At 43.9% G+C, this 27,905-nt stretch overlaps 2 protein-coding genes across 3 annotated transcripts; one reads left to right on the top strand and one right to left on the bottom strand.

The window, feature by feature from the left end:
* The first annotated feature begins 4,084 nt into the window (after positions 1–4,084).
* On the top strand, positions 4,085–10,881 carry PPP1R14D (protein phosphatase 1 regulatory inhibitor subunit 14D). Its single transcript, XM_032691437.1, has 4 exons — positions 4,085–4,574; positions 8,262–8,357; positions 8,563–8,595; positions 10,632–10,881. Exons 1-4 carry the CDS (start codon positions 4,392–4,394, stop codon positions 10,698–10,700), a joined length of 381 nt encoding a protein of 126 aa, XP_032547328.1. The 5' UTR covers positions 4,085–4,391; the 3' UTR covers positions 10,701–10,881.
* Positions 10,882–15,528: 4,647 nt separating this feature from the next.
* Positions 15,529–27,749, bottom strand: ZFYVE19 (zinc finger FYVE-type containing 19). Of its 2 annotated transcripts, none has more exons than XM_032691435.1 (11): positions 27,526–27,749; positions 26,863–26,984; positions 24,214–24,267; positions 23,561–23,721; positions 22,193–22,338; positions 21,185–21,299; positions 20,400–20,609; positions 19,772–19,895; positions 18,981–19,097; positions 17,430–17,569; positions 15,529–16,050 (listed from the first exon to the last, which is right to left on the bottom strand). In XM_032691435.1, exons 1-11 carry the CDS (start codon positions 27,577–27,579, stop codon positions 16,025–16,027), a joined length of 1,269 nt encoding a protein of 422 aa, XP_032547326.1. In that variant the 5' UTR covers positions 27,580–27,749; the 3' UTR covers positions 15,529–16,024. The 2 variants fall into 2 exon arrangements, with proteins under 2 accessions (XP_032547326.1, XP_032547327.1); XM_032691436.1 differs by having other exon boundaries at positions 18,981–19,091; positions 19,816–19,895; positions 27,526–27,746.
* Between the last annotated feature and the right edge of the window lie 156 nt (positions 27,750–27,905).

Raw genomic sequence — 27,905 nt, 5'->3', positions numbered from 1 at the left:
AAAGCAATGAAAGAGGGAGAGCAATAAAACAATATGGGCAGTTTTTTACAGATTCCCCAAATAATCCATTTGGCATCTAATTCACATTGTCAGCTTCACCTAAGTATTCAAGGGGAAGGGAGGGCTTCTTCCTCAGTGGAGATGCTTACTTATTTCACCACAGGATGTCTGAGGATGGACACAGATAAGGACAATTACTTTCCTGAATAAGGAGAGGGTCTAGGGTTTGCTCCTCCTGTGGTCTTCCAAAGCAGTAGGTAAAACTATTTCTCATTTACCCTTCTCAGCTGCTGCTGAGCTATTAGCCTTTACGGTTCACTTGACTTCCAGTAAAGGAGACCTGAGGCAGGGCAGGTGGGCAGGCTAGCTTGTCTGACCTCGTTATTGCTGAGACCTGTCTATTTCCTGAGGCAGTGCCAAATGGTGCAATTTTGGGTTGATCAGTCAAATACTAAATTGGGAAATATTTTCCTCTGTCACTTGTCATTCTTCCTTCTCAGTGTCCTTTCATTGCCTTGTGAAAGGTGAGACTGTCGGTGGGAAGGAGTAAGTCTGATTACTGACATCTGACTGAAGAATATATAGGCTCCTCTCTGCATATTGGTGGGAAGGTAGTAGTACTTCTCAGGTGAGAGGTGAGGACTGTTTGAGCTGGAAATCCCTGTGTGTTCCTGAAGTCTCCACAAGCTGAGGGTGAGAGATGATACACTCTCCCTTGTTAGAACTCAGGGGCAATGGTGCAGCCTTTTTGGTTTCCATGCTCCCATGGAGACACCGAAAAATAAGGGAAGTGGAGGATGGACATCAAGATGCTGGGTGTACTGGTATTGCTTACTTGGGACTCTGGATTTTTTAAATCTCCAGTCCTGGCTACACTTTCTGATCTGCACAACTTTTTTTTCTGTGCCTGTTCCTGCTCACAGGAAATTGCAGAACCTCTTTACCTTGTGGTGTCACTGTAGTATTGATACAGTCACCTCTGCTGGCTTCACTGGTTTAATTTGTGTTAACTATCATGTTTGTAACCACAGTGAAAGTGATTATTTTCTAAAGCAGGTGGAGAGTGGCTTCTGCTGTCCTGAAGGGAAACATTTCTCCCTAGGCTGGGACTCAAGGGAAAGGGGCCAACCTGGTTCTCTGGAAAGATGAGCTGGGGCTCTGCTGAATTATTAAGTACACACCACAGCCATCAGCTCGGAGAGAAAGAGAAGCACCAGCTTAGGTCACAGGTGCAGGATGGAGATTACTAAGAACAGAGGAGTGTAACTGGATCTAACTCATGCCCTTGGATGCTCTGCTGCCTCGATCAGTGTCACAGCTGCTTGGCACTAGGATGCATATGCTTGGCTTGGTTTGGTGGGCCTCTCTGGCATCACAGACAGTTGGAAAAGTCCAACTCCACAGCACTGAATCCTCCTGCTCCTTTCAGGGGCATCTCACTCTTAGAGCAAGCCTGGAGGAACAGCAACCCTAGGTCACACACATGGAAACTGAGGCACAATGTTTCAGTCTAACAACTCAAATGTGTTGACCATGTTTAAACTCCATTTGTTCACCAACATAAATGATACGCAGATTTGCAGAGGACACAGTCACAAGCAGCTGCAGCAGGAGGTCCACTGGAGCTTATGTATCTGCAGCTCTTGTGAAAAAACAGGTTGTCTGATTAGATGACTTTGTTGCCCAAGTATATGTGTCCACTCCAGAAGTTTTGGGCAAGGTTGTATAGCCCTAGGCTATAGGGAAAGATAACTAGGTTGAAAATAAGATCACATCTCCCAGTCATGCCTGAGATCTCTGAGATCCTTCCACTGTGCATGTCCAAACAAAATGGTGAATGTCTTTCTGTCCCTTTGGCCATGTGAATCTGCTGTGATGTGAGGAAAGGACAGGATGGGGTGTTGCACTGTGAAGAGAGTCATGCAGCTGCTTCTTGTTCGGTGGCAGCTGGCACTTACCAGCACTGGCAGGTGGCTGGTGCACCCATAGGAGATGCTGCCTCATTCAAGGGGACAATATCCCTTACTCTGAATGAGGCACCCAGTCCTGTTCCTGCAGGAACTTCTACCACACACTTAAGGATTGATCTTGCACTGTTTTTGCTTATTCCTCTTGCTTTAATCATAGATTGAAATAGTTTACTACTGGAGGAGGTCTACTTTATCAGTAAATATTTATTTCTATATTGCCACCTTGTAAGTCTCGTCCTCTTTCTCTGCTGTTAATGCCAGCCTCTCTAGAGTTCCTTGGGACAAGGAATTATAGGTTGTTTTCCTATGTTTTCCCCTTTCAAGTATGTCAGTCCTTGAACACCAAAATAGAGCACTTCTAACTGGAGACAGGAACTTGTCATCTGACAGTGTTTCTCCTTGTTTCACAAGTTACCTTGTGAAAATCTGTCTGTGTTGGGCCATATTAACCTTTGAAATGTCAATAGTTGTAAATGCATTATAAGATGTTCAATGGGTTTTGCAAGGTTTCAAACAGTTAAGAATCTCTGAAGAATCTGCACTCACTGAGCAGGCTCTGAGCCTCTCACAACACAGATTTTTTGGTTTAAATAAGACAGTTTTAGGAGTGAGATTAGAGGGAGGATATAGTCAAGCAGTGAGGAAAAATGAGTAAAGCTGCTTAAAGTAAATAGCTAACAATTGTCTTCTGAACAGAAGTTTTAGGCTGTCTGAAAAGCGGAGGAGATATTATCAGTTTCAGGTATACTTTAATACTTTATTCTTCACTGATGTGAAAGCAAGTTTCAGAATCAGCATTTTGTGGAACTTCCCGTCAGAAAAGGCTTTTATTTTTTGCTCACATTAAGGATGAAAAGAAGGACTGTAATGGCCCTGCTCATTCTTCTATCACCCTGTGCACAAGATGTTGCTGGCTGGCAGTACCACCATCCCTCTGTGGACAGAACTGTGGCAGAGGGACTGAGTAAGACTTCCAAAGGAGACCAGCTACCTTGCAGACTGTCCTATGCTGCCTGGCAGCAGCTATCAGTGGGACAAGGGTTAGTTGTTTTTCCTTTGGTTTATCTAGCTCTTGGTCTCCAAACTGGAAATACCTTGGCTGTCAGGAGCAGCAGAGGCTTATTTGCTTTTTCCACACGAATCATGAGACTGGAGATGTTCAATCTGCTTCATGATAGAGGGTCTCAGCCTGTTTCTCTGTTCAGTGGGGCAGCTCCCTGGGCAGATTGCTGGAAAGCTCTGGGAACAGATGAATAAAGAGGTGTGACAGGATCTGGAGGGACCACAGGTGTCCCAGTGCCCTGGCACCCTGTAAACACAGCCAGCCTGATTTCTGTTCCTCTGAACTGTGCTGCTCACATGTATCCTTCTAAATGGTATAGGGCAATAATGCTGCAGACCTTTAACCTGTATTCCAGTTAGGAAGAAACTGTAAACCAAGCAATGATAATATATAGTCTGATAGCAGTTTATGATGCTTCAGCAGGTGAACCTGTTTACCATGAATAATACTTTTCTATGGGAAAGAGATGGTGCTATATCCTGAATCAGGCTTTCCCCTGCAGTGTCATCACGTGTACAGTGTCAACATTGTACTATTTTTCTAATAGGAGCACAAATATTTTCTTTTATTCCAGAAGCCTCTTGCTCAGATGATTTCAAATTCAGGCCACTGGGATTTCTACAGAAATTTTTGAGAAAGCTGGAATAAACTTAGAGAATGTAGAACAATGTAAAATGAAACTGCTGAGCCCAAGTTTGGGTTGCAGTGTCATTTCCTGACCTACTGTAAAATAGTGGATGTAGCCAGCTAACTCCAGACCACTTCTTATGTGTGTGATGGGTCCAGTGCTTTAGCTGGAAAATGCCAAATACACCATTTCAATGGGAGCTAAACCCTGTAGCTACAGGCAAAGTAGTTTACAGTTGAGTATGAACTGCAGCAGGATTCAATGCATTATGTATGGATCAACCCTCTGGAATTGCACATGCATGTAAGTTATGCCTGTAGGAAAACAGTAATTTAAAACCTCCTTCTTCTCCGCCTCTTGGAGCTGACTTACGTTAAATATTAACAAACTTGGTTCATCAATTCCCTGGTTCACTTGGCTTCTTTTAACAACAGACGTTACTACAACAAGAACTCTGTCTGCCTCCCTGCTTCTGTCAGCACAGCCAATGGTGAAACCCAAGAATCTGCAGCTGTAACTCTGCCTGCAGAGCCTGGCTGCTGCCCTAGTCCTATAGTCATCCCCAACTTTCTTCCTGAGATCACAAATGCATCCCACCTTTGGCATCTCTGAGTAGTTTGTACTGAGAGACACTTGTTGCGGAGAGGCTTTGGTTAAAGAAGACTGAGGAAAGGTGTGAGTGAGCCCACAGGAAGGTGAGTTCCTCTTGTCAGAGGAGGAAGCAGTGAGCATGGCCAGCAACCCCAGTGCACTGCCCCGGGTAACCTTCCAGACGCCAGAGAAACCTGGGGAGGAATCATCACACAGGAAACTGGGCAAGTTGACCATAAAGTATAACCGCAAAGACCTACAGCGCTGGCTAGACCTGGAGGAATGGATCAACGCCCAGCTGCAGGAGCTATACCAATGCCGGGTGAGTAGCTGGGGCAAATCAGCTTGTTAGGTAAATGGGTCTAGAGATCCTGTGTGCTGGGACAGAGGTTTGCTTGCTCTGCCTCACTGGAAATAGTTTCTCATCTTCATTCTTCAGTAGTATCTTCTTGCCACCTGCTGCAGTCCTCTCTCTGACTGGTGTGTCGGCAGGCAGAGAAGCTTGCACTGATACAATCCAACCAGCTTTAAATTGCCTGGCGTTGCACCCACTGAGGGGATGTAGCTATTGCTCAGCACGAGTAGCAGAACCTGGGGAGATGTATAAACCCAGGATGCTTCTTGTTGCTGCACTCCATGTGGTGAGTGGCTTTGCTGCGAGCAGTATTTAAGCTAGCTGGGTTAGAGTTATCAGTGTATCCCTGTTCCTTTTTGACACAACAGTGAGCCTCTACCTGCTGTTTGAAAGAGACACTTCGATAATGCTGTATCTGTAGGTGCAGAGTCTGGACACACTACTGACAGAAGGAGAAGGGAAAAAACCCCCCTATGAGCAAATGTGTAGATCTTATGCCTTCTTCTTCACAAATCCCCAGAGCCGTCTTCCTTGCCTGAACTTCCCTTTGCAACAGGAATAGTCCTTCTTAAATTCTTTCTGCCTACCTGAGAGTTGTCCCACTAAGAAAGATCCAGGAGTGCCTAGGTCCAGCACCTGAATGGTGCGGGTCTTTATTTCAGCTGTTGCAGACTAGATGACAGTTTTTTATTGGGTAGGGTGACATTTAAGTCAAGTTCCAGCACTGGCTGCGTACACTGAAATTTTAACCTTGTACTGTCACTTCTATGCATATACTGTGCTTAGATGGATGGCTCTTATGCTGGGTGCTTTCATAAGTGATAGTGCTTTTCCATTCCTTTGGAGTGTGGTACAGGAAAAGGTGAAAGGATTTCCTACACTGTACATCATGACCTTACACCCATTTAAATAGCTTGATTAAGAGTTTTTCTTTACTCTGTAGGGCAATGGCCAATACAGTAAGAGAACAAAGCTTTCTTGACTCAGAGCCCAGTACATCTTCAGTGGAAGACATAGATGAGTCTAACAAATTGTGTAAAACAGCTTATTCATGTCCTGGATGGGGATGGACTAAATGAACTGCCAAGGCCTTTCTGTCCTGTTTTCTGTATTTGCACCTCAGCACAGTGCTAAGCACATTTAAGGAAAAAAGAGTTGATGATTGCTTAGAGTCTTCCACTCTGAGCATCAGCACTTTCAAATTGCAATCAACAATGGAAGTGGATGTGTTAGCACAGACCAGGAAAGGCAGTTTTTGTGTTATATGCCACGATGGTATAGAGAAACTTTTGCCTGCCCAGGGTGATTTTCTTAGCCTGAGAGCCATAGAACGATGTCAGCTCCATAGCTGAAGAGCCAAACTTCAGGAACTGTCTCAGGGCTGTCTTTATTATTGTTGTTGCTGTTGTTTTTTACTATTGTAATCATTATTAGCATAATTTTCTGTGTGAATTTTCCTATTTGATATTTGTGGGAAGGTAGCAGATTCTCATGCCACGTTGGGAGATAAAAATAGTTCATTTCTGTTTTAATTTATGCCATAGGCAAATAACAGACAGCAGAAAACAAATATGGAGAAAAGGTCCTTCCTTCTGCTGCAAATGAATGGCTCCTCTGAAAATTCCCCCTATGGGGAATTATTGCAGTGTTAAAGAGTTAAGTTTTTGGGACTTTTTTGGAGACAGACAAGAAGCACTTGGTAGCACCAGTCACATGACCCAAGATGGGGCTCCCTATGTGCTACTCTTACTTGCTGAAGTTTAGCGAGATAGACCTTTACACTTGTAAAGGTGTAAGAAAAACAAGTCAGCTTACGTTATCACTTCTGCTTTTCTGAAAATTAAGATCTGTTTACTGTCATCAGAGCGGCTGCCCAAAGGGGACATTTTTTTCCCTACTACAAAGTGCCAGCAGGCACAAGTGAGAAACCCAGCCATGCCCTTACAGAAACAGATTGCCAGTGGATTGCCTTTGCTAGCACCTCTCCAGCACAACAGATTTCCCTACTTCCTGATGTATTCAGGCCAGTCTAAGAGATTTGCTACCAGGAACTACATAACATGATGCTGTGCCAGGTCAGAGACTATTAATAGGGTACAACAGGGGGGGTTACATAGGATCTTTTCCAATACATACATGTGTCACAGTAATTGCTTATAATCACCCAGGTGTCCAGCAGGTCCTCCTGCTCTCCTCTGTGCATTGTGGCAAGACTATTTAGCTAACCTTGCTACTCCAGGCTTCCTTGTGTCCATGAACTTCCATTACATTTACCATTTTCTGCTACCTCTTACTTTGCTCCACCTGCCCTTGGCAGTGCAGTGCTCCTCAGTGTCTTCTAGACATTCAAATGCCAGCAAGGTTAGTTCAAACATCACCTCCTGATACAAGTAATATGAATGCTATGATGTTTACTATCATGAAGCTTTTTTGCAACCAAACTAAGACTTGGTGATTTTCAAAATAATTCCTTGCACATGGAATCCAGAACAGCATCCACACTAGGACCAAAAAGCCACAGGGAATTACTAACCTGTCTCACCCTCCTGGCCTATTTAGCTTCTCAGCCAAAGTTGAATTGGATCAACAGCTGCTTTCTAAACAGTTACATGAAAACTATTACTTTAGAAAAAAATGCTGTGTGGGTCACAATGCAATATATTTAACTCTGGTTTATTATTTATTGTTAAGTTAGCTGCATATTAAAGTTAAACAAAGGCTTTCTACTTCCTCTCTGGCATACAGAGAAATATCAGACACTGCTAAGAAAAAGTTTCTTTTTTTCCTGTAAGTATTGCCTTTATGTTTAATGTTTTACACATACATCTGTAAATGCTAGTTCGCAATCAGGTACCGTGCTGTTTACCCAGTATTCTTACTCTGCTGATTATTATGTCAAAATATCACTAGTGTTGTGCTGTGAAAGATTCATTTTGCAAATACACTGGAAAACCATAACCTACTTTCCTTAAAGACTTGTAGAGACTTTTGAAGCTTTAATGTGTCCGTGATCAAGTTTTACAAATGTTTCCAACTAACACCCCAATGTAGTACAAGATTATTACTTCAGTCACCAAAACTTGGGGTCCCTCTTACATTAAAGAAGACTATTATGTCCCACTCATGTCTGTTAGAGAAAGCTGGCAAAATACTGTTAGGTCTTTCAACAGCATAATTGTTTTTCTCTCTATTGCTGCAAAAAGCCTTAGTATAAATACAAAGTATGTGAATGTAATTAGCATAAAAGCCTAATATCTTCCTGTATTATTTGTGCCTCTCAAACACTAAGCCTGCTGGATTTGTTTGGTGAACACTTCATAGATGAGGGGTGTCACAGGCTGTCTTAAATTGCACTGCAGTTGGATAGTCTTGAAAGGGTCTTTCCATGATGGATTATGACCCCTGAGCAGTGTAGTGGTGGGAAAAGATGAAGAATGCGTACATCAGGAGGTGTGGTTCTAGCAGACTATGCAAAAGGACTGGAATCTGTGCCCTCTTTATAAGAACCTCCTTATTTTGAGATGATTTATATCATGACTTCAATTTTGCAGCACAGTTTTATTGTAACTCAGCTGCTCAGTTCTTTAAAGATGGACTCTAGAGTTCTTAGATGTTGGAAGGTTTATTAACTGTGGTGGGTTTTTTTCTTTTTAGCTAAGGGAAGAAACAGAGACAGCAGCTCCTGAACCACAAATTGATCTTGAAGATCTCCTGGAGGTCCCTAATGAAGAACAGAAATTAAAACTACAGGTCAGATAGAGAGACTTGGTGACTTTAGATTAGGGACTTCTTAGAGTAGTGGTGTGGGGGGTAGAGAATATGTGTTTCCAGTGCTGTATGATGCTTCCCTGTGTTTTCACTTGTCAAAGGTAGTAAGATTCTATACATTTTTTGTAGAGAGGAGAGGATTAGATCAACTCATAAATACTAAAATGATGACTCCTTGTTTTTTTAGGAAATCCTCCATGAGTGCTCCAGCCCTACAGAGGTGAGTGAAGCACCATATACATGTATGTATGTTAGTTATATATTATACTGTGCTGCTACAGTGTGTCTTTGTTGCTGCTTGGCTGAATAGCCAAGATATTACTGTGCTGTAGATTCATTTAATCCTAATGGGAGGTGTTTGCCACTTTATTCTGCTGTGTTACAAAATTACATGTAAATCTACATGGGTGAGCTGAAGGCAGAGCACTGGAGGAAATAAGGAATTATGCTTTACAACCAAAGAAAGTTCATTCATTCCATGTTTTGGAATTTTGGAATGACTACGCTGGGTTGCTATTTGGTCCTCAGTGTAGAAAAGCCATAGATAGCGATACAGTTCACGTAACAATATTGCACACTGCCAGCTAAATGCATTCTTAGCTTTAACCACTCTATGGTTATGAATGACAAGAATGTCAGATGGTCCTCATGTTGGACTGGGCAGATAACTGCTGAGCAATGGCCATGTAAGTTAGTTATACATGTGGGTTTCTTTTTCCCATGTGAACTTTACAAGTATTGATCTTGAGTTAGAGAGTTAAAAAGTCCCACAAGCAGCCACAACGTCCAGAGGAGTGGAGCCTAATACTTTGCAGTGTAGTGCATGCATCACAGAGGAACTGCCTTTGCTGCATTGAATACCTGTGCAAAATGGGGTCCCCCATCACTGCTTCAGCCACATGCACTGCATGTGAACATTGTGCTCAGACATCGTTCCCCAGACTCCACATCTTGTTGAGCCTATGTAGCTGTACAGTGATGAATATACAGAAAATGAGATGAATGCATGACTATCACTGAAATTAAACTGGGCTGTAGCAATCATTACAGATAGTCTCCTAGCAGGGGTTCAACAAAGCTGGCAATACAGAAATAGTTTTCAGAGTGTGTGAATTTCAGATCTGAGGCAAGAATCCCACATTCCCTGAGTGATAATTGAAAAGAGTTTGCTCTACTGACTCATAAGCCACGAAGGTGTCTTGTGGGCAGCAGGGTACCTGCTGAATACAGATACTGCTACCCCATTGGCAAACCCATGTACTTTTACCCTGGTGATCTTGAATCCTCTTGAAAGATCTCAGCAACCTAATTCCAGAAGGCAGACAAGAAACAAAGTGGTTTCCTCTGAAAGGACTAACCGAAAAGGAATGAATGATCCTAGGCATTTACTTCCAGAGCAAGTTGTGGCAACGTCTGATACCAAAGTGAGGAACCTGGGCTTCCACACAGCACAAATGCTAATAAGCTGCAGTACTTCCAGTGACCTTGCCTAATTACAAGGACATGTAGCTATGTCTTTGGGTGAAGAAAGGCTGCACACTTCTCTATGGTGATGTTACTTGTCATGCAGAGAGTAAAGTTTGCACATTGCCCTCTGCTTGGAATAACCAGTTGGTCCAGTTTAGTTCATAGTCCTTGGTTGTGTCAGCAAAGTATTCAGGGTTTATCTCCATTAACTGCTCATCTATCTGCTCTGCCTCCCCTCAACCCCTGCTCAACGTTATCATTAGTCCTACATGTATTTTGCTCCACCTCTTCTCTGCCAGCCACTTCCTTGTAGAGCTGGCACAGCTCCAAGATGGTTTGCAATCCACAACATGGAGCTTTACAGGTTCAACAAGAGGGACAGCTTGCTTTGCCCTAGATTGGAAGGGCAGAAGAAGTGGGCAGGAGGTTATGGTGGCAACAGGAAGCAGTGGAACCTAACAGAGGACAACAGCATCCCGAGGTCATCTCAAGGTAGAAAAAGCAGGTATCTGGGATGAAGAGGGGCAGGCTAGCTCCTAGGGAGAAAATAAACATGGCTGTTCCAGAGGGAAACAGGGGAAGGGAAGTAGAGGAGTTTTTAAGATCCTTTTGATCCATCAAAAGGTCTCCTTTCCTAAGCTAAAAGATAGGTTTGCTCAATAGATGTCAAAATTCTGGTTTCTGCTCAACATAAAGGCAAATGTGGGAATGATGCAAGTGCCATAGTACTTTTGGGGCTGGTGAGCACTGGAATTAATGACATCCTTCTTTAACCAATTCTTACTGTAGGACTTCATTACGGAATTGCTTAGTCGATTGAAAGGTCTCCGGAGAGTCACCAATCCTCAGAAGAAATGACCTTGCTCACATGGAACACCCAGCTTTGGTCACGAGGAAACGTGTGTCTTCTCTACAAAAACCAGGATCAGCAACAGCATTTCTGAATATGTTTAGGACTTATTACTGAGAAACATCACCAAGTTTGTGAACTTTGTACCAGTGGTTTGAAGTCTCCACTGCTTCCAGATCTACACACATAGCAGGCAGCTAGAGTGTACTTTTTCTTGATTCTTAAAGAGCATGTTAGCCTGGGGAACAGGACAAGGTGTCCTTCCTTTAGTTTCTTCTAGGAATTTCCATGCTGGCCAAGGAGCACTGAACACAATTCTCAGGAGCTCATTGAGACTTCTTTTGTTCTGTCCGCTGCAAGGAAAACAAGGCATTGGTTATCACTCATTCATCAACATGGAAAATCAGTCACTGTTAAGCTGCACCCCATTTCAGTCTGGCTGGGACCCAACTGCGATCTCCTGCCTGTTACCACCGTACCTGACTCTACAGCATTGCACCTACTTTGTAAGTCTTATTAAGCCTCTGTTATTTATGAAGGTTGGACAGAAAATATCCAGTATGATGGAAGGAAAATGGTCAAGTGCACCTGGTCTCTCCTTAAGGGGAAGTTTGTGAAACAGCTGCTAAGGCTAATGGAAGACATTTTCTTTTTTCTAAGTCTTTTTTCTATAAGACTTAATGATTTAGAAGTGTCTTCTAAAGGAGCAAGGTCTGGGAATGATTTATCTCATAATTTAAAAAGATGTTGTAAAAATACTTATTTTGTATATTAAACCAGAGAAAACCAGCTGTGCATTGCTTGCTTTTGTTCTCTCTTTAGGTACTAAAGAAAAACTGAAGTAAAAAAATATCTGCTCCCAATTTCCCTTCAGGGAGCACCTCAGAGTGAGTCTTTTACAGACAAGGTAGGTCTCACAAATGAGCAGTGAAGTAGGACACATTGTCTTACTGGACAAACTCTTTTGGCTACAACTAATGTTTGTCTGGAAAAGTACAGAGGAAACTACATCCAGCCTCTCAGCAGGTCAGTAATTTGACACATGTGACTAGGAAATAAGGTAGCAAATGGAGGCCGATTGCTTAGGCAGAGCACTCTGACATTACGCCTGCCCCTACGCTCATGCCTGCCACTCACAACACAAGAGTTGCTGAGTCACATGCAGAGGGGTTTCTATGTACCAGTACATTCAAGGCCAGCTTTTGAGTACATGTTTTGTTTGTTTGTCAGACAGAGGCAGAAGGGACCAACTCTGGAACAGGAGGGACATGCAGGTTAGCTATCAAACACAAACAAGAATTCTTGGGTTGGACCAGTAATATCTTAAATACATTAGTCTTTCCATCTTTATCAGTAGCAGAGTGATGACTATTATCTTTTGCTTCCCTCCTATTTTCCAGGTGTCAGTGAACAAGCTGTGGGCCCTGTCCTCTGAGAGGACAAAATCCAAGCTGCAATAACAACTGTGATGTAAGGGCTTGCTTCCCTTCAATGCTGTTCTTGTAGCTGACTGGCTCCTGGAAGTTAGCAAGCCATGCGGATCATGTCTTGTTCTAAGGCTGCTCCAAGATGCTCTAAGCCTCATCCACTAGGTTGGAGAAATGGTCTTCCTTTATCAGGCCCAATATATATCTATGGTAGTCCTGAGAACAGGCCATTTTTCACCTAGAAAAGGACTAATAGGACATGCCTGCCCTTCTGAAATCTCAGCTTTGTAAGTAAAATAACAACAAAATTAAATCCAGAGCTGCAACGGTTGTAGATCTGGCACTGATCGTGGATTGACACCTGCTAAGACTCAAGGGAGTCATTGAGACAGGAGAGCAGCACACGGACAAAAAAGCTCTGAGCATGGTTAAAAACAGACTGGGATCAAACAGAAGTTCAGGTAGAAGATCTAGGTAGACAGGCCATGAGCAGAGTGTCCTAGAGATGTAACTGGTTACACACAGTAGTACATAGGAGTCCAGATTACTTACACACCCTACCAAGAGGCTTTGTTTTACTCTGCTGAGCAGCAACAGCATAAAGACCTGACATGCCTCTCCTCTAGCCCAAAAGAGATATTCTTCTCTCCCCTGGGCATTGTTCTATATATCCTCAATATGGAGTAATGCAAAGAAAATTTTTGTCTATGCATTAAGGCAGACATTGTTAGAACCAAGGAAAAAGGAAGTTCTCAAAACTCTGCTTGACAGAAGTTGTCTTTGTGCTTACTCTGCAAGTAGCAGGAAAGGAGTAAGCTGCAGCCCCTATGATGTGCAGTTGGGTCTGATCCATAAGGACACCAGTACCACATGAGAGAACTTCAAATGAGCACAGTGTTCACTGGGAACAAGGCAACACGTGGCCAGGGGCAGATGATTTCTCAGCTCACTGGTGCAAAAGAAAAAGCAACACAAGGCAATTAGAGCAACTTGGTTTTTGTTTAGTTCTTAAACAGCAGTAACTCATACTTGCTTTTATTTACACATTGGCTGTTCTCACCCTAGACCACAAGTATAGACTAAAATCAGCATTTTAAAATTTTTTTACAAATATCTTCCAGTTAACTTTGCTTCTTCTCAGCACCACCATTAGCACCGCCACTGCAATGTTTAGTATGTACATACTGTGCAAGAATGTTGCTTTAAAGGACCTTTGCCTTCTTGATTACACCAAGATAACTCAGAACGTATGAAAGTTCATGTGCTTTTCTAATTTCAATTCTTGTTGGGGTAAAGCCTACATAAAAAACATTTTGAGTGGGAAAGAAAATCTCATCCCTTATGACATGCTACAAAGACAGAAGCAAAGAAGGTGAATCTCTTTCTGGAAGATGCCAAGGTGTCTTCAGTCCTTGAATGGCTATGACTGAAGTTGACCTGGCCTATCAGGAACTGATTGTTTACCAGTATCTTTTCAAAGACAAGGATGAGGAGTAAGCAACACAGCCAAAAGTGCACTGCACACTTAAAGGTCATGCAGCATTCATCTTACACAAAAACAGATTCAGCTAGGTGTGCCTCCTGCAGACAGCTATCTGGATACCCTTTTACCCCTCCTCCGTGGAGGAGGCAACAGCTACAGTGGGGAAGGTTTTTCAGAGGAAAGTGACTGAGCTGCTACTAAAACAGCCAATTACATGCAGAAAGTGCAGCAGCCACAAAAATGTCCATTAGTGCTGCAAGGAAAGCAGCAGCATGTGTATGACCAAAGAGATTCCTCCATGTGTGACTAAGTTCTATTTCAGGCATTGGGTTGGGTGCATTTCTGAATTCCTTGGGATGGCCCCAGAGAAACCAATCTGGAATCTAATTAAACTGCTTCCGGCTGTAACCTGCTCCATTACGACTGATGTGAACAGGGCAGGGCTTACAAGACATAGGCTACCTAACTGCACAGGAGCTCAAAGTTTGGTTGTGGCTGATGAAGCATCCAAAATGTTGCAAGTAGCACTCCAGCTCATACTAAGTTTTTAAAAAAAAATAGAAGCAGCTGTAAATCAAGAGGCTGAAGCCCAAAGGAATGGATCAGTCTTAAGAGAGATATAAGAACAGATATTTGCACCTTCCCTTGTATATACAAAACACAAAGGATTTAATCTAAGACAAAACTGGACTGTCTTACTACCAGACTAATTATCCATGTCAAATAGCAATGAAAAAGTGTCATTCCTATGGTGACACAGATCCAGAAGAGCATTTTGTTTTTAAGACTGCAAGCTTCTCAGGGCTGTAACTTATCTAAATTTTGTGTAACGCAGGGCTCATTGTGAGCTCTCACATTAGAACAACTCAAATAGTTTTCCCATCTACCTGTCCCAAAGAGACAGGTGCTGGTGAAGCAAGGACTGCCAGGAGAAAGAAGATCCTCCACAGAAGCGAGGCTTTGCCACCCCTTCCTAACAAAAGTTTTTGATGGCACTGCTGTATACACTTGCAATTTTTAGTGTGTTACCCTGCAGTATCACTATTCTACGTTGTCTGAATCAGGTTTCTGTTGAAGGGCCTGAGCCAGTGCAGCACTTTAGCACAAACCCAGCTTCAACAGCAGTTTAATTAATTTGCTGTGCTCTGACCAGGGGTGACAGAGGTGCAGGCAAACACTGTTTTGTAAGTTCACCTTGGAGGTGAACTTAAGTGACCTTAAGCAGAGGGGCAGGGCAGACAGCTGGGAGTGGCAGTGTCAAACCAGACAGGCAAGATTCATTGGAAATTCCCTGTCAAAGGCAAATCCTTTATTTTGTTGCCATTGGAATTTGTCAGCCTTAGAGAGCTCTCTCAGAAGTTCACATTACTCTGGAAAGGGCTCATCCTGATGGAATAATAAAGCATGTTTACAGCAAGTTTAGTTGGGTATCTGAAGCAATTCTGGGTGCTCTGGACACAGGCAAGTGCCACTTGCATCTGGATTGTCTCCAGGGAGGGATATGAACATATGCAACTGAGCTTCTCTCATAGCCAGAGAAAGAGTATCACACAGGTAAGATAATTATTCTACCAGGGGAACAAATAATTAACAAAGCTAAATCCTGCTTTCAGACTAATGCACACCTCTTCCAGACTGATAGGTTGCTCTTACAGACCACATGACCTTGGCACAGCCAATGCAGATCACAACACTGTGTATCAGTGTATCCTTTACAAAGGATCCTTCAACTGAGCAAGGCTGCCCATCAAGGCAGAGTAGCCCCTGCACCTTTTCCAAACACACCACAGAAATATTTTTGATGACTTCATGATTCTTCATTTCTTTCCCTAAGCCACTTGGCACAAGGACTAACATACCATTATAAGAAGGCAACAATTTGTAAAAGGCTATCAGGCGTTTCCAGGAGAGACTTTAACCACAGGCCTCTGTAAATAATTTTTATTACACTTTGAAAGTTCTCATCACACACATGATCACAAAGTAGACAGTTTTCTCAGTGCAAAGTGTTTTGCTGCCTGTTGAACCAGTGTGTAAGCTGTTAGCAAAAGCAGGAAGTTACTTATCAGCCAGTCAGTACTGCCTTAAACACTCATCTTTACTGCAACCCACATTGCCTTACCGTCTGTATTTATGGACTCGTATCCACCTCCTCATTTATTCCCAAGTATACACAGCAAACCATGCACTTCTCTGGAGTATTTGTGAGGACAAAGTCATATGCCCTCCAAGCCTCTCTCAGATTACAGCACATCCTTTAACTGTCCAAAACATCACCCGTTTTGGCTGCAAATCCACTTGGACTCTTCCTCCCATCTGGCCGGCTCCTCTGTTTTCCCATTCTCCACCTTCTTTACTGCCTATGAAGAATGTGATCACTTCTGCTTGCAAGGAAGCTGATAGCGGGAGGTGTGGTGGTCCATCAGGTCAAACTCATCGTGGCCTTCCCTGAGAAGCAAATACAAAGTGCAGTCAAAAGTAAATACCCAGGCTGGGAATTTGCCCTTAGCTACTGCACAAGGTATCTCCCAGCAGCCCTTACCTAGAAACTTATCTCAAGGGAGATAAGTTGTGAGGACCTGACTGGCAGCCACGTGGACTGACTACTTAAGGTATTTGCTTGTAACAGAAACCTCTGAGGTGCTTTGTGGAAAGATCTGCTCAGCCTTGCCTGATGGATTTGAAAATGACAACAGATCTCTCTGTCTCTTTGCCTCTTGGAGAGATTCACTTAACTGATGGCTCATTTGCAGCACTATGCCTATGATTCCAGGGATATAAGCAACTCCTGTGACAACAGACAAAATGACAGTCTGCTCTGCACAGCTCTGTTGTGGCTAAAACGCAGTGTACCGGCAGCTGCCTGAACCATGCTCAGCAGCGGGCAGTGTTGAGACACAAGTCTGCATCTGCAGGGAGCAACTTATACACTTGTTCACCTTCCAGACTGCTGATTCTGCTTTTACTGATGTCTGCTGTTGGATATTTTTGTTTGTTTGCTTTGTTCTTAATGATCTAATACAGCCAATCACATACTTTCTTAACATTTTCATATTTTTCCCATTCCATTTCCATTTTTTGAAGGAAATCAGAGAATATACACAAAAGCATCTCTTGTTATCCCAACCAGATTCTAAGCAACTTGCTGTCTAAATGTCTTCCAGCCAACTACCCAAAAGTTTTGAGGCATGAAAAAAGAGAAGTCACACAAACTGTTAGGAAAAGCTTTATATTCAAAGGAATTAACCCTCCAAATCTTGAGACATGCAATATTTTTCAGAAATCAAACTAGAAACATTTAAGAACCAAGACTACAGCTGCTGCAAGGCCTGACTGATGAAAAAGGATTCACACATACATATTTCAATAAAGATCTTTTTAATATAGTTTAATATTGCAAAGTCTCAACCTAAGAAAAGCTTCAGGAGTTTATACTATCTGATCTCCCCTCTCAAGGGAACGCAGCCCAGATCATCCATCAATGGCATTAACAAGCCATAGGAGTCACTGAACAATAGTCTCATTTATCCCATCCCACGTAATGCAGCACACCAGCTGATCCAGAGAACACTCAGACAATGTGCCCAAACATGCACTGAGGCAGTACACACAGAACACTCCTGCCTAGGGTCAGTTTAGTCCCTGAAGCCCGGGATAACTACTTATCACACAAAGTATTTCCATAACAACTAGCATTCAGCTCAGATCTGGGTTCCTTAAATATTCCCTCCTACTGCCTGTTTTATTGCCCAACAGGAAAAACAAACAAAAAGGGCCAAGCTTTCCTTTTACCTGCCTCTAAGACCAAGAGGAACTGCGAGACTTACCGAAAACAGCGCTGGCAGTAGAGGTCGCCATCACAGCCGTGGCAGCGCAAAGTGGCATCTTCGTTGCAGATACAGCACCAGGGTAACTCATCCTCATCACTATCTGCCCTGGCAAGAGCTGTGGTGGTTGGAGTCTGGCTCTAATTCACAAAGAAAACAGAGACACAGAGTTCAAACCCCAGCAGAGAAAATACAGGACTTTTCATTGTAATGCATGATGGCCACAATGACCTGTCATATGGTCCATAGTTTACTCTCTGCTGATGCTAAGTCTGTGAGAAGAACTTGCCCAGAGCCCAAGGATAGGCTCCATATGCATCTTTGAATAAAACCCCAAGGTACTTGCTAGAATTTAGTTGTGAAACTATGTTGCTTGGAATGTAAACAGGTATTCACCCTCATTTGGTGTCTACAGCAATACACACCCACATTGTCTGTACTGTGTTAAGGGCATGAAGACCAGATCTTCTGGCAGGCACCACAACAATACCATGTGACACACAATTCCTGCTGTAAAAGCAAGCAATCAAGCAGTTTTGCTGAAAGCAGTTATGGGGGAAGGGAAAGTAATGGGAGGTTGGGTGTGTTTTTCTCCCTGTTATAGAAAAAAACCTGTGGAACAAAGGAAGTGATTTGCCAAAAGGCCTCTACTATTGATTTGTACCTGTGGCTGGAACAAAAAGATCTTCTGAAATCATAATCTAAATATATCCATAAGGCAAACTGTTGACTTCTTCTCCCTTACAGAGAACTCCTGTGAAACTGAACAGTCATAAAAACACTGAGACACAATGCTTGGACACTGTCAAAGGCAGCTTTCTAACATAATCTTTTCCTAACGCTATCTTTTACATCAGTAATCCCAGAAACGCAAGGTGGCATACCTATGAGATGGATGTTTTCAATAATGCTTACAATTAAATTATTTCTTCCATGGGGGATAAGCCTGACAGGTGACTGCCAGTCACAGGTCCATTTAATTCTTTTAATATACATTAGAGAACATGTTTGTATTTCCATAGTAGGCCAGAATCCACTCTGAGCATAGGATATCTTGCTACTAATTCCTTCTTCTGACATTATATGAGAACACAGACAGTGTATTACTGACTAGAGGTTCTATTCTGCACAAGCTGAAAGCACCAGCAAACCTCCCATTTACTCAGGTTCAGGATGTATGGTACTAGACTGTGGCCTTGTCAGTCTAATTTTTTATATATATATATATATATATATATATATTCTCTAATATTCATACTGTGAGGTCTCTGCTGACTTCTCCAGATTTAGATGACACCATAACATTCAACAGAAAGCCAGCCTGAAAGAAATAGTATTCCAGGGAGCAATTCCTCTTAAATGGATGATTCACAGCTGAGCTCAGGGCTGGTCAGCCTTGCAGAAGCTGCTTGGCTTGTCTGCCCTGGAAAAACTGGTTGGTTAATCTTTTTCTGCATTAAGCCCAGGATACAGCAAACTTCTGCTGCAGAACTGTACTCTCTTAAGACCCTGGAATACACCAATTCAAGAGATCCTGACCAGCTCACTGACCTTTTGCTTTGCTTTCTTACACAGGTTCTGTTGTGAGGGTCCTGGTTGGGTGGTCTGATCTGGAGGAATGTTGAATCCACTTGCTTCATCCAGGGCTGCTTCCTCTGTGAGCTGGTAACAAGAGAAAGCAAGAAGCCTCTTGTTTCAAACACAGCTGCGATCCTCATTCTAGGCCCTAAACCTCCCGCCCTTCTTGCTCTCATGCAATAACAGGAGATAAGAAGTCTGAATACATCTTGTGTTATCCAGACAGATGTGAGCTCTCTGCATTAGGAACACTGTGTGTACTCTGTGGACAGTCAGTGCAGCAGCAGGGGCCTGTAACAAACACACTCTGCTTTGCAGCACAACTATCAGGAGACCCTCAACATCATGCTAATCACACGTGTATGATGTATCAGACACAGCAATTGTCTGATTAGCACAGCAAACGTGGGTCTGCCTGCCAAGACAATTCCGAGACATTTTAGAGAAAAATAAGCTGTGCTACACAGCACACATGTCATCATCCATGTTCTAACTGGCTAGGGAAGCAGAAGAAACAAGAAGCAAGGAAGTAGCAGCAGAGTGAGGTTGTAAAGAAGACACACACACCACAAGAGACACTAAGCATGAGTGAGAAAGACAATGTGACAGACTAGAAACATTGTTGTCAATCGCCTGCCAAAATAGCTGAATGGCCCATGGGAGCTAGCATTGGGAAAGCATTAGGAGGGGAAGGAGTGACACTCTTCCCAGAAACACAAACACATCCTTTATGTATGCTCATCAGGTAACAGACACACTGGGCGTAACTGAGAGGAAGATAAACAAGGCCACAGCTCCCACTTCTGACCTGTTTTAGCACTCTGCGAATGGCTTCCTCCTCAGCCACTTCCTCATCACTGTCAGGAAGTTTATAGTTTTCCAGTGTAACTGTAGGAGTAAGAAATGGGAGACTGTAACCCACACCTGCTTCAAATCTTGTGCCCCTTATGTACCAGAGACAATTGCTTGTGCTGTGAGCTTGTTTTGGCATTCTGGCTCTGACGCAGACAGATCCTTTTCAGGTGCAAACTCGTCAAAAAGGGTGTTATTGTTTGGTTTTAATAATGGAAGAGGGAAGAAAAAAATCCCCACCAAACCCAGAGCTTTGCTTTTAAAAGCTTTGTTAACCTCACCAGAGCATGCTAGAACTACCTTAGAGAAGGGTGCAAGACAAAGCAGTCTGACCTTACAGCTCCAGCCTTTACCCTCAACTTAGATCTTTCACACTGATTTCATAATGAACCAACTTGTACAACTTTACAGATAAAATCAAATCTCAGTCTGTTTCTTGCAGAACATAGGAATTAAATGGATAAACACTTCTCAGAAAAGAAATTACTGTCACAGCAACTTGATTCCTCTCTTGGCACTGTGTTCTCATCTGCTGCTCACCTTTCTCTGGGTCCTCGCCTTTGAGTGCTGCCAGTCTCTTGGCAACCTGTAAGATCTTCTCCTGCCTAGTATTCTCTTCCTGCAGCTCGGCAGCAGCTTCTGCCAGAAGTTTGTTCTTCTCTTCCTCTAGCTGTTTTGGGTCCAGATTTGCAGGGCAAACACAATCTTCACTTTCTCGATTGAGATCATTCAAACTTTGGCTACTAACAGCTGCAGACAGACACACAGAACATGCTGGTGACTCAGCAGCAATGTTCTTTGGGCACAGAAAACACAATGCAGAAAACACAGAAAGCAATGATATGAGAGAAGCTTGCTGCTTTCCATGAATCCACGTAATAATAGGAGAAGGCATGCCAGTAGGATCCTCACTGTACATGAAGAGAAGAAAGTGAGCTAATCTGTGGTCTACAGTGAGATTACAGAGAAAGCACTGCAGCTAGGAAGATAATGGTATGCCAAATTCCAATGTTTTGTAACAGTGCACAGGTGCATTAGGAGTAGCAACACCTCCTCCCCAAGGAAGGGTCACCTTAGAGAAATAGAGAGGAGTGATCTGTGTACAACAACCCTGACAACAAGGAATCATCTCCAGGCAAAGACACTGAGACCCAGTATGGAGCCAGATGGCTGCTCTTAGTCAATTTGGTAGTTATAAGGGGGAGAGATGGACAAACTGGACACCCAGCTCACCTGTAAGCTAGATAGGGAGGCACATATTGCCTTCTCAATATAGCACATACATTATTAGATATAAACAGGTCTTTGGAAGCCAAAATAAATACCTTGAGGCTGAACTCTTGGTCTGTAATGCTCATCAATGGCAACTTCCTCAGATAGTTGAGTTAACAGGTCATCTGTCCGCTGGACCAGACTTCTGGTATCAGGAGGCTGGTGTACCTAAGAAACAAGGGGGGGCGTGGGAAAAGGCAAATGAGAGGAAAGTGGCATACTCAGTCAAAGGAAAGTTTGGCAACCAAGATCACCCTGGATGGAAGCAGCATAAAAAGATGCCTCCATTGATATTGAGATTCTCAGCTTACAGCTTTATGTGGTGTAAGACTTTCAAGGGTTTCATTTTTAGAGGTGCTGAATGCACACAGCTCTAAGAGCAGTCACCCAAACAATGCGAAGTGGTGCTGAACGTATAGGAGTACACGCTGCTGGGTCCCAATCCCAGCTCTGTCACTACCTTCAATGCAAACAAAGTGCTGTTCTCAACAGTGCCAGCCAGCAGCCCCACTAAAACCTACAATAACATCTGGGCATGCAGCTGAAAAAAGAACCATAAGGAAATGATATTCTGGGGACAAGATAATTCCCACAGGCTTTCAATCCAACTGATTCCTCTGCAACTTCAGACAAACCATGCTGAACTTCCATTTCTGGAATAATTAACAGGATTTTGCCTAGCTGGTGTGCAGTAACGACTACAAGATACAATTAGAAGGTAGGGCTGATAAGCCCCAAACACAGACAAACAGCTCTGAAATACTATGACCACTTAGGTATACAAATGGGTTGAGAGTAAAAAACTTAGCAACTATTGTTAAGAATATACACATGAACTACACCTGACATGAAGGAGCACATTGGATTCAAATTGAGGCAGCGAACTGGTAAAGGCTGACCATTTGATTCTGAAGCAACGACACAATCAGGAAACAGAGATTTTTGAGTTAAGCTACCTGGACACAAAAAGGCTGAAGAAGGAAGAACAGTTAACATGCTGGGACACCAGTTACTGTGTCAGCTCAGAATAAATTGCTGACTAAAGAGCTGAGGGATCTTACAGGTCTGCGAGCCTGGGAAGGAGGATCTCTCCCCTGCAGGACAGCCAACCGATCCTCCATCTCCTCTGTGGATGGAATAGGTCCCCGGCCATCCTCCTTCAGGGCAGCCAGCCTAGCTTCAATCTCAGCCTGAGTAGGGATGGACTCTGCAATTCAGAATAACCCAAGAGAAGAGATTATCCTGTTAATGAAAACAAAACACTTCAATTTTTTTTTTCTTAAAATTGTATTTCTTTCTGGAATCAGACTCTGAACACTTGAGCAAAAACCTCCCTCAGCCCTGATGTGAATAAGGGGTCATACTGCAGTGACTCAGAGACTACCCTAATGCTATCCTTGCCTTCAGAGTCCTTGCCTCCATCACAGTTTATCTCCTAGCCATAAGGTGAGTATTAGGGTAACATCATTTGGCAATCAGCTGACTTTGAATACTAGGGACAGGCAGAGAAATAAGAGTCTTTTAGGCAGTATAGTCCATCTCCTAATGCCAACCTAGACATATATCAGACTGAAACCCTCCCCTGCCACGTAACAGACGAGAAGCAATGGCCTCAAATTGTGCCAGGGGGAATTTAGATTGGGTATTAGGAAAAATTTCTTCACAGAAAGGGCTGTCAAGCACCGAAACAGGCTGCCCAGGGAAGTGGTTGAGTCACCGTCCTTGGAGATATTCAAAAGATGTGTAGTTGTCGCACTTAGGGACACGGTTTAGCAGTGGACTTGGTAGTGCTGGGTTAATGGTTGGACTTCATGATCTTAAAGGCCTTTTCCAACCTAAATGATTCTGTAATAACCAGGTAACCACTTTGCAGTGTGTTCTTTCTCTTCTAGGGATCCCATATAATTTTAAAACTAGTTTATTCTCCTGCAAGCACCTCAAGGCTGTCCCAGAACCTGACAGCTGTGGACTGGGATGAGAATCTTTTTCCTTCTCTGTGAGACAAGGCTGGCCAGAACATAGTCCCACAGAGAATGGAACCCAGGACAATGACCCACAGGAAACCTTCTAAAAAATACTTTGGCCAAAGACTTTCATTTCATTCTGCTCCAAGCGGCCTTGACACAGGCTTTTACCCCACAAAAAGGAAATGAGAAAGTGATTTTACACATCAGATACTGCCCCAAAATTGAGTTGTAGTTTCAAGGGAAACCCCAAGAAGCAAAATGAAACTGGAACATTGACCTAAAATCATTGTAGAATTGGGCCATTGTGGCAGCAGTACTTGGATGCTCTGTCCTATTTTAAGCCTTCATTTCCCTAAAACAGCAGCCTCTTAACACCCAGAACTCCCCTCTCCCTCCAGATTCCATGTTTCCCAAGTAGCAGTGTTCCCACCCAAGGTATTTACAGTATTCTCTACAACTCACTCGGTTTCCTTTCCTCCCTGAGCCTCTCCAGTCTCTCTGCAATAGCTCTGTCCTCTTTTGAGAGCCCCTGGTATCTGGAGCCTGTTCGACCTGGGGGTTTTGCAGCTGCTTTCTGTTGCTCTTTCAGCTGGTTTTGCTTAGCCTCAAAAGCTGCTACACGCCTGTGACAAGGATGGAAAAAAGACACGACAATTGAGAACAGGGATTTTAACCTGGAGATATGAAAACATCCTCTGTGAACCCAACAGAAATGAAACCACTCTCTCTCATACCAGGCTCTCTAACATCAGCACAATGAGGTATTGCTAAGAGTAAGGAAAACCTTAGCTCACAGGAGCAGCACGCCTGGCACTGCTTCCCAGAAGATATGGAACATTTCACCACCGGGTTCCTGTTTCCAAGCCAGCTCTGATCAGTCACAGATAATTGCAGGCAGGTGGCTTTTCAGGAGTCTATTCAAAAGAGCTCATGCCCCACCCCTAAAACAAACTAACAACCCAAACAACAAAACAGAAGCTCTGACCTTAATCTAATTCTGAATCCAAGCAAATACCCACATCAAAAGACCCACTTTTGCAGGTCTCCACAGGGGAAAAGGAAAGCCTAAAAGGCTACTCTGCAGCAGAAACAACTGATTGTCAAGTGCAACTCACTTTTTGTAGTTTTCTGGTGGTGACCATTTTGCTGAACTGCTTTGAGTTCCCTCTCTGAAAGACAAAACCAATGATTTTTCTGAACTCAAGATACTGACAATACTTCAATTACCTAGTCTCTCAACTTAAGAAGAATCAGCAGACTTTTCTTGACCTCTTGATACACCTCCTTTCATAACCTCATTAACACTGAGAGCAATCATCTTATGAACTGGATCACGATAAGATAACTGCCTGGGACAGCAGGGGACTTCGTTTCTAGTCCTTTGGTCCAATTGTTTTGCATTGTGACTTAATACAGTCACCAGTGATCCAAAGGAGGTGGGGCTGAAATACCCTTGCCTCCCACAGCCTGCACCTCCCACTTCAGAAAGCAGGTAGACAGTAGTTAGGTAAGACTCCCAGCGTAACTAGCTTCCATGCAGCAGAACACTCTGGAAGTAGCTGGGGCATGCAACAAAACCAGAATCATATCATGCACAACCAAAACAAAATGTTACAGAAGTTATTATATAATCACCTATGACATCTTCTAGCACACTTGAACACTGCACACCACAAGCACATATTGTATAACTATCTTCTACTTCACTGTATTCAGGTTGAGGGGCTAAACTACACACTTAGGTGAGGTAGTTGTAGTTGGCATATTTCACTCATTCTTGGAAGCAACAGCTACAAACACAGCTAAGGCCTGTATAGTAATGAATGAATGTAACATTGTTGAACTGTTTTTCGGTTCTAAGGTTTCAGTTCTGAAATTTATTTGCATAACAACATATGCAGCTTACAGAATGGGGTGCCATCCAGAGGGACCTCGACAAGCTCAGTAAGTGAGTCTATGTGACTGATTAAACAATAGGTCCCATGGTTTAACAAGGCCCAGTGCAAAGTGCTGCACCTGGGTTGGGGCAACCCCTAGTATCAGCACAGACTGGGGGATGAACAAATCAAGAGCAGCCATGCTGAGAAGGACTTGGGGGTGCTGGTGGGAGAGAGACTGGACATGAGTCAGCAATGTGCACTCACAGCCCAGAAAGCCAATTGTGTCCTGAGCTGCAACAAAAGCACCGTGGCCAGCAGGTTGAGGGAGTGGATTCTGTCCCTCTACTCTGATCTTCTGAGACCCCACCTGGAATGCTGCATGGCTGGCATTCCCAGCTAAGGAAGGACACAGACCTGTTGGAGTGAGTCCAGAGGAGGCTACCAAGTTGATCAGAGGGATGGAACACCTCTCCCATGAGGAAAGGTTGACAGAGTTGGGATTATTCAGCCCAGAAAAGAGAAGGCTTCAGGGTGACCTAATTGTGGCCTTCTAGTACCTGAACGGAACTTAATGGAAAGACAGAAAGGGACTTCCTACAAGAGTATGTAGTGACAGGACAAGGGGGAATGTTTTTAAATGGAGAGTAGCTTTAGACTAGATATTAGAAAAAAATTCTTAACTGTGAGGTTAGTGAGGCACTGGCATAGGTTGCCCAGAGAAGTTGTGGATGCCCCATCCCTGGAAGTGTTTAAGGACAAGTTGGATGGAGGGAGCTCTGAGCAATCAGGTCTAGCGCAAGGTGCCCCTGCCCACAGCAGGCAGGCTGGAAAGAGATTTGTCTTTAAGGTCCCTCCCAACCCAGGCCATTCTATGATTCTGTGATCTACCTGGTATCTGCTCAGGGAGAATTTTTTTTCTTCTGTAACTCTATAGTACTGATATTAAAATGATGAGAAAAAAAGGCCCCCAAGAAACACGGAGAAAGGCTGCCTTGTTTTTTTAATGGCTTTGAAGTTGTAAAGGGAAATCAGAAAATTTCAAAACTGAAACGACTGAATACTGTATTTCACTGTTTCCATGAGGCAGTGGAGATGAAGACCTTCGCTAATGAGAGGCTCCTCTCCTTTAGACACCGGCAGAGCCAGAAAATTCCCCACTAATTGGTGAAAATTCCTTGCTATATGAGAGAAGCGGAGAAGAGAAGGAAGAGTACACCAAGGAATTGGCTAACTGAGGGATTCTGGTGTATACTTGTTTTCTTGTGTTACTTGTTCCCATGTATAACTCATGCTGCTTCTGAATTACTTTTTTTTGTTTTCAACAAGCAATCTAAAAGTTATGTTTGCAAATTTTTTTTTCTTTGAAAAGCAAACTGATTTTATGCTACAAAATTTTAAATCTTCAGGCTACGTGTAACGGACACCCCTCAACACTGACGATTTGTGTCACCGCCCACAAAGGTAATAACACTTTGAACATCTTATTGTCAGCCCATTCGACTACTACACTTCTGAAAAGACTGCCCGTGCTTTTAGAGGGGTGTAGATTTCTGGGCAAAAACACAGTGGGGCTTAACCTGGGCTCATCTAGCTAAGATGTCCACAGTAATTCAGTGTCCTTCTGTGAAGTTTCAAACCTGCTTCCTTCTGACTACTCTGTCATAATAGAAAACAGGCACAAATCCTGATTCGTATCTTTGGACTACACAACTCACAAAACAACAGTTCAGAAATAGCCTGGCTTGAAACTCAGGGTACAGACAGCATCCGTGCACAAATGGAAGGCACAGCTCTCATGCATAAATCTGCAACACAACACTGGGATGTAAACTGAAGATACAAAGCAGGAAACTGTCTTTGGGTGAAGAAACACTCACACCTTACCCAGTTAGTTTTTCATGACACTCCTTGCACACCTTCTGCTGCGTGTTTCCACAGCGGGGAACAACAGCAGTGAAGCTCCGGCAGCCCGAGCAGAACGACCGTCCGCAGTTCTTGCAGCCACACTGCAGAGACAGAGAGAGGGGCAGGGCAGGGCTTCACCAACCCGTCATCACACACCCCCACCGCTCTGCCCGGCCGCACGCAGGCACAGTGCCCGTGACAAGGCACACACAAAATAACGCTGGGGCTGTGCTGATTTTTTGTAAGAGAACTGTATCACCAGCTGCTGATGAAGATACGGAGACTTTCGAGAACCAGCACGTAACTCCTGCTGGGAGCTGAGTCACCACTTCATCCCATAGTATAACAAAGTGTGTGCGTGGGAATTGTCTGAGACAATGACCGAATGCTGGATTAGAGGGATGATATGATGATTTTTTTTCTCTTTTTTCTTGTTTTTGTCAGTAATCTCTCATATTTGAAGACATATTGCAATTAGGCACCACAATAGCTCAGTAAGCAAGGACAACAACGCCGGGATGCTGGCCAGGAAGATGTCTCGGCGCAGGGCGAGGCGGTTCCCGGTTCCCCTCTCAGACCCTCGCATTGTGGGGGCGTCACCCGCGGGACCGGCCGGTCCTGACCCCCCGCAGCCGGACTTGCCTCTTTCTTGAAGACAGAGAACTTGGACGCGCATCCATAGCACCGGCTATCCATGGCGCTACCGGAGGCGCGGCCCAGCCTCAGGCGTGGCGCTGCACGCCCGCTGAGGCAAGCTCCATAGTCCTCCCCCCGGGTCCCTTGGCTGCCTCAGGCCCGAGGGTCGGCGACGATCGGGGCTGGCACTAGCGGGGAGGTGCGGAAAGCGCCCGCCCGTCCTCAACACACGGGGCTGAAGGCGCACGGCCCGACGGGAGTTGTAGTCCCTCGCCCCGCCCTTCCCGGCGCCAGCCGACGGGCAGCTCTCCGTGGATAAACTACACTGCCCAGGGCTCCGCACGGTCCCACTGCCGGGCCTCCCGGGCCACCACCCAGGGCACCAT

This window comes from Chiroxiphia lanceolata, chromosome 6, assembly GCF_009829145.1.
Source record: "Chiroxiphia lanceolata isolate bChiLan1 chromosome 6, bChiLan1.pri, whole genome shotgun sequence".
Lineage (NCBI taxonomy): Eukaryota > Metazoa > Chordata > Aves > Passeriformes > Pipridae > Chiroxiphia > Chiroxiphia lanceolata.
Note: the sequence above shows the minus strand (reverse complement) of the source record. Positions and strands in the feature narration are given on the sequence as shown.

What these genes read in the sequence shown, in the direction of transcription:
- PPP1R14D (XM_032691437.1), top strand. Translation starts at nt 4,392, where the DNA reads ATGGCCAGCAACCCCAGTGCACTGCCCCGGGTAACCTTCCAGACGCCA. An exon ending in AGGAGCTATACCAATGCCGG is followed by an intron (nt 4,575 to 8,261) that starts GTGAGTAGCTGG and finishes TTTTCTTTTTAG; the next exon opens with CTAAGGGAAGAAACAGAGAC. An exon ending in AGTGCTCCAGCCCTACAGAG is followed by an intron (nt 8,596 to 10,631) that starts GTGAGTGAAGCA and finishes TTCTTACTGTAG; the next exon opens with GACTTCATTACGGAATTGCT.
- ZFYVE19 (XM_032691435.1), bottom strand. Translation starts at nt 27,579, where the DNA reads ATGGATAGCCGGTGCTATGGATGCGCGTCCAAGTTCTCTGTCTTCAAG. An exon ending in GTTTATCTTCCTCTCAGTTA is followed by an intron (nt 19,098 to 19,771) that starts CGCCCAGTGTGT and finishes GCTTTCTCTTGT; the next exon opens with TACCAGCTCACAGAGGAAGC. An exon ending in TACTGCCAGCGCTGTTTTCG is followed by an intron (nt 16,051 to 17,429) that starts GTAAGTCTCGCA and finishes TTTGCTTCTCAG; the next exon opens with GGAAGGCCACGATGAGTTTG.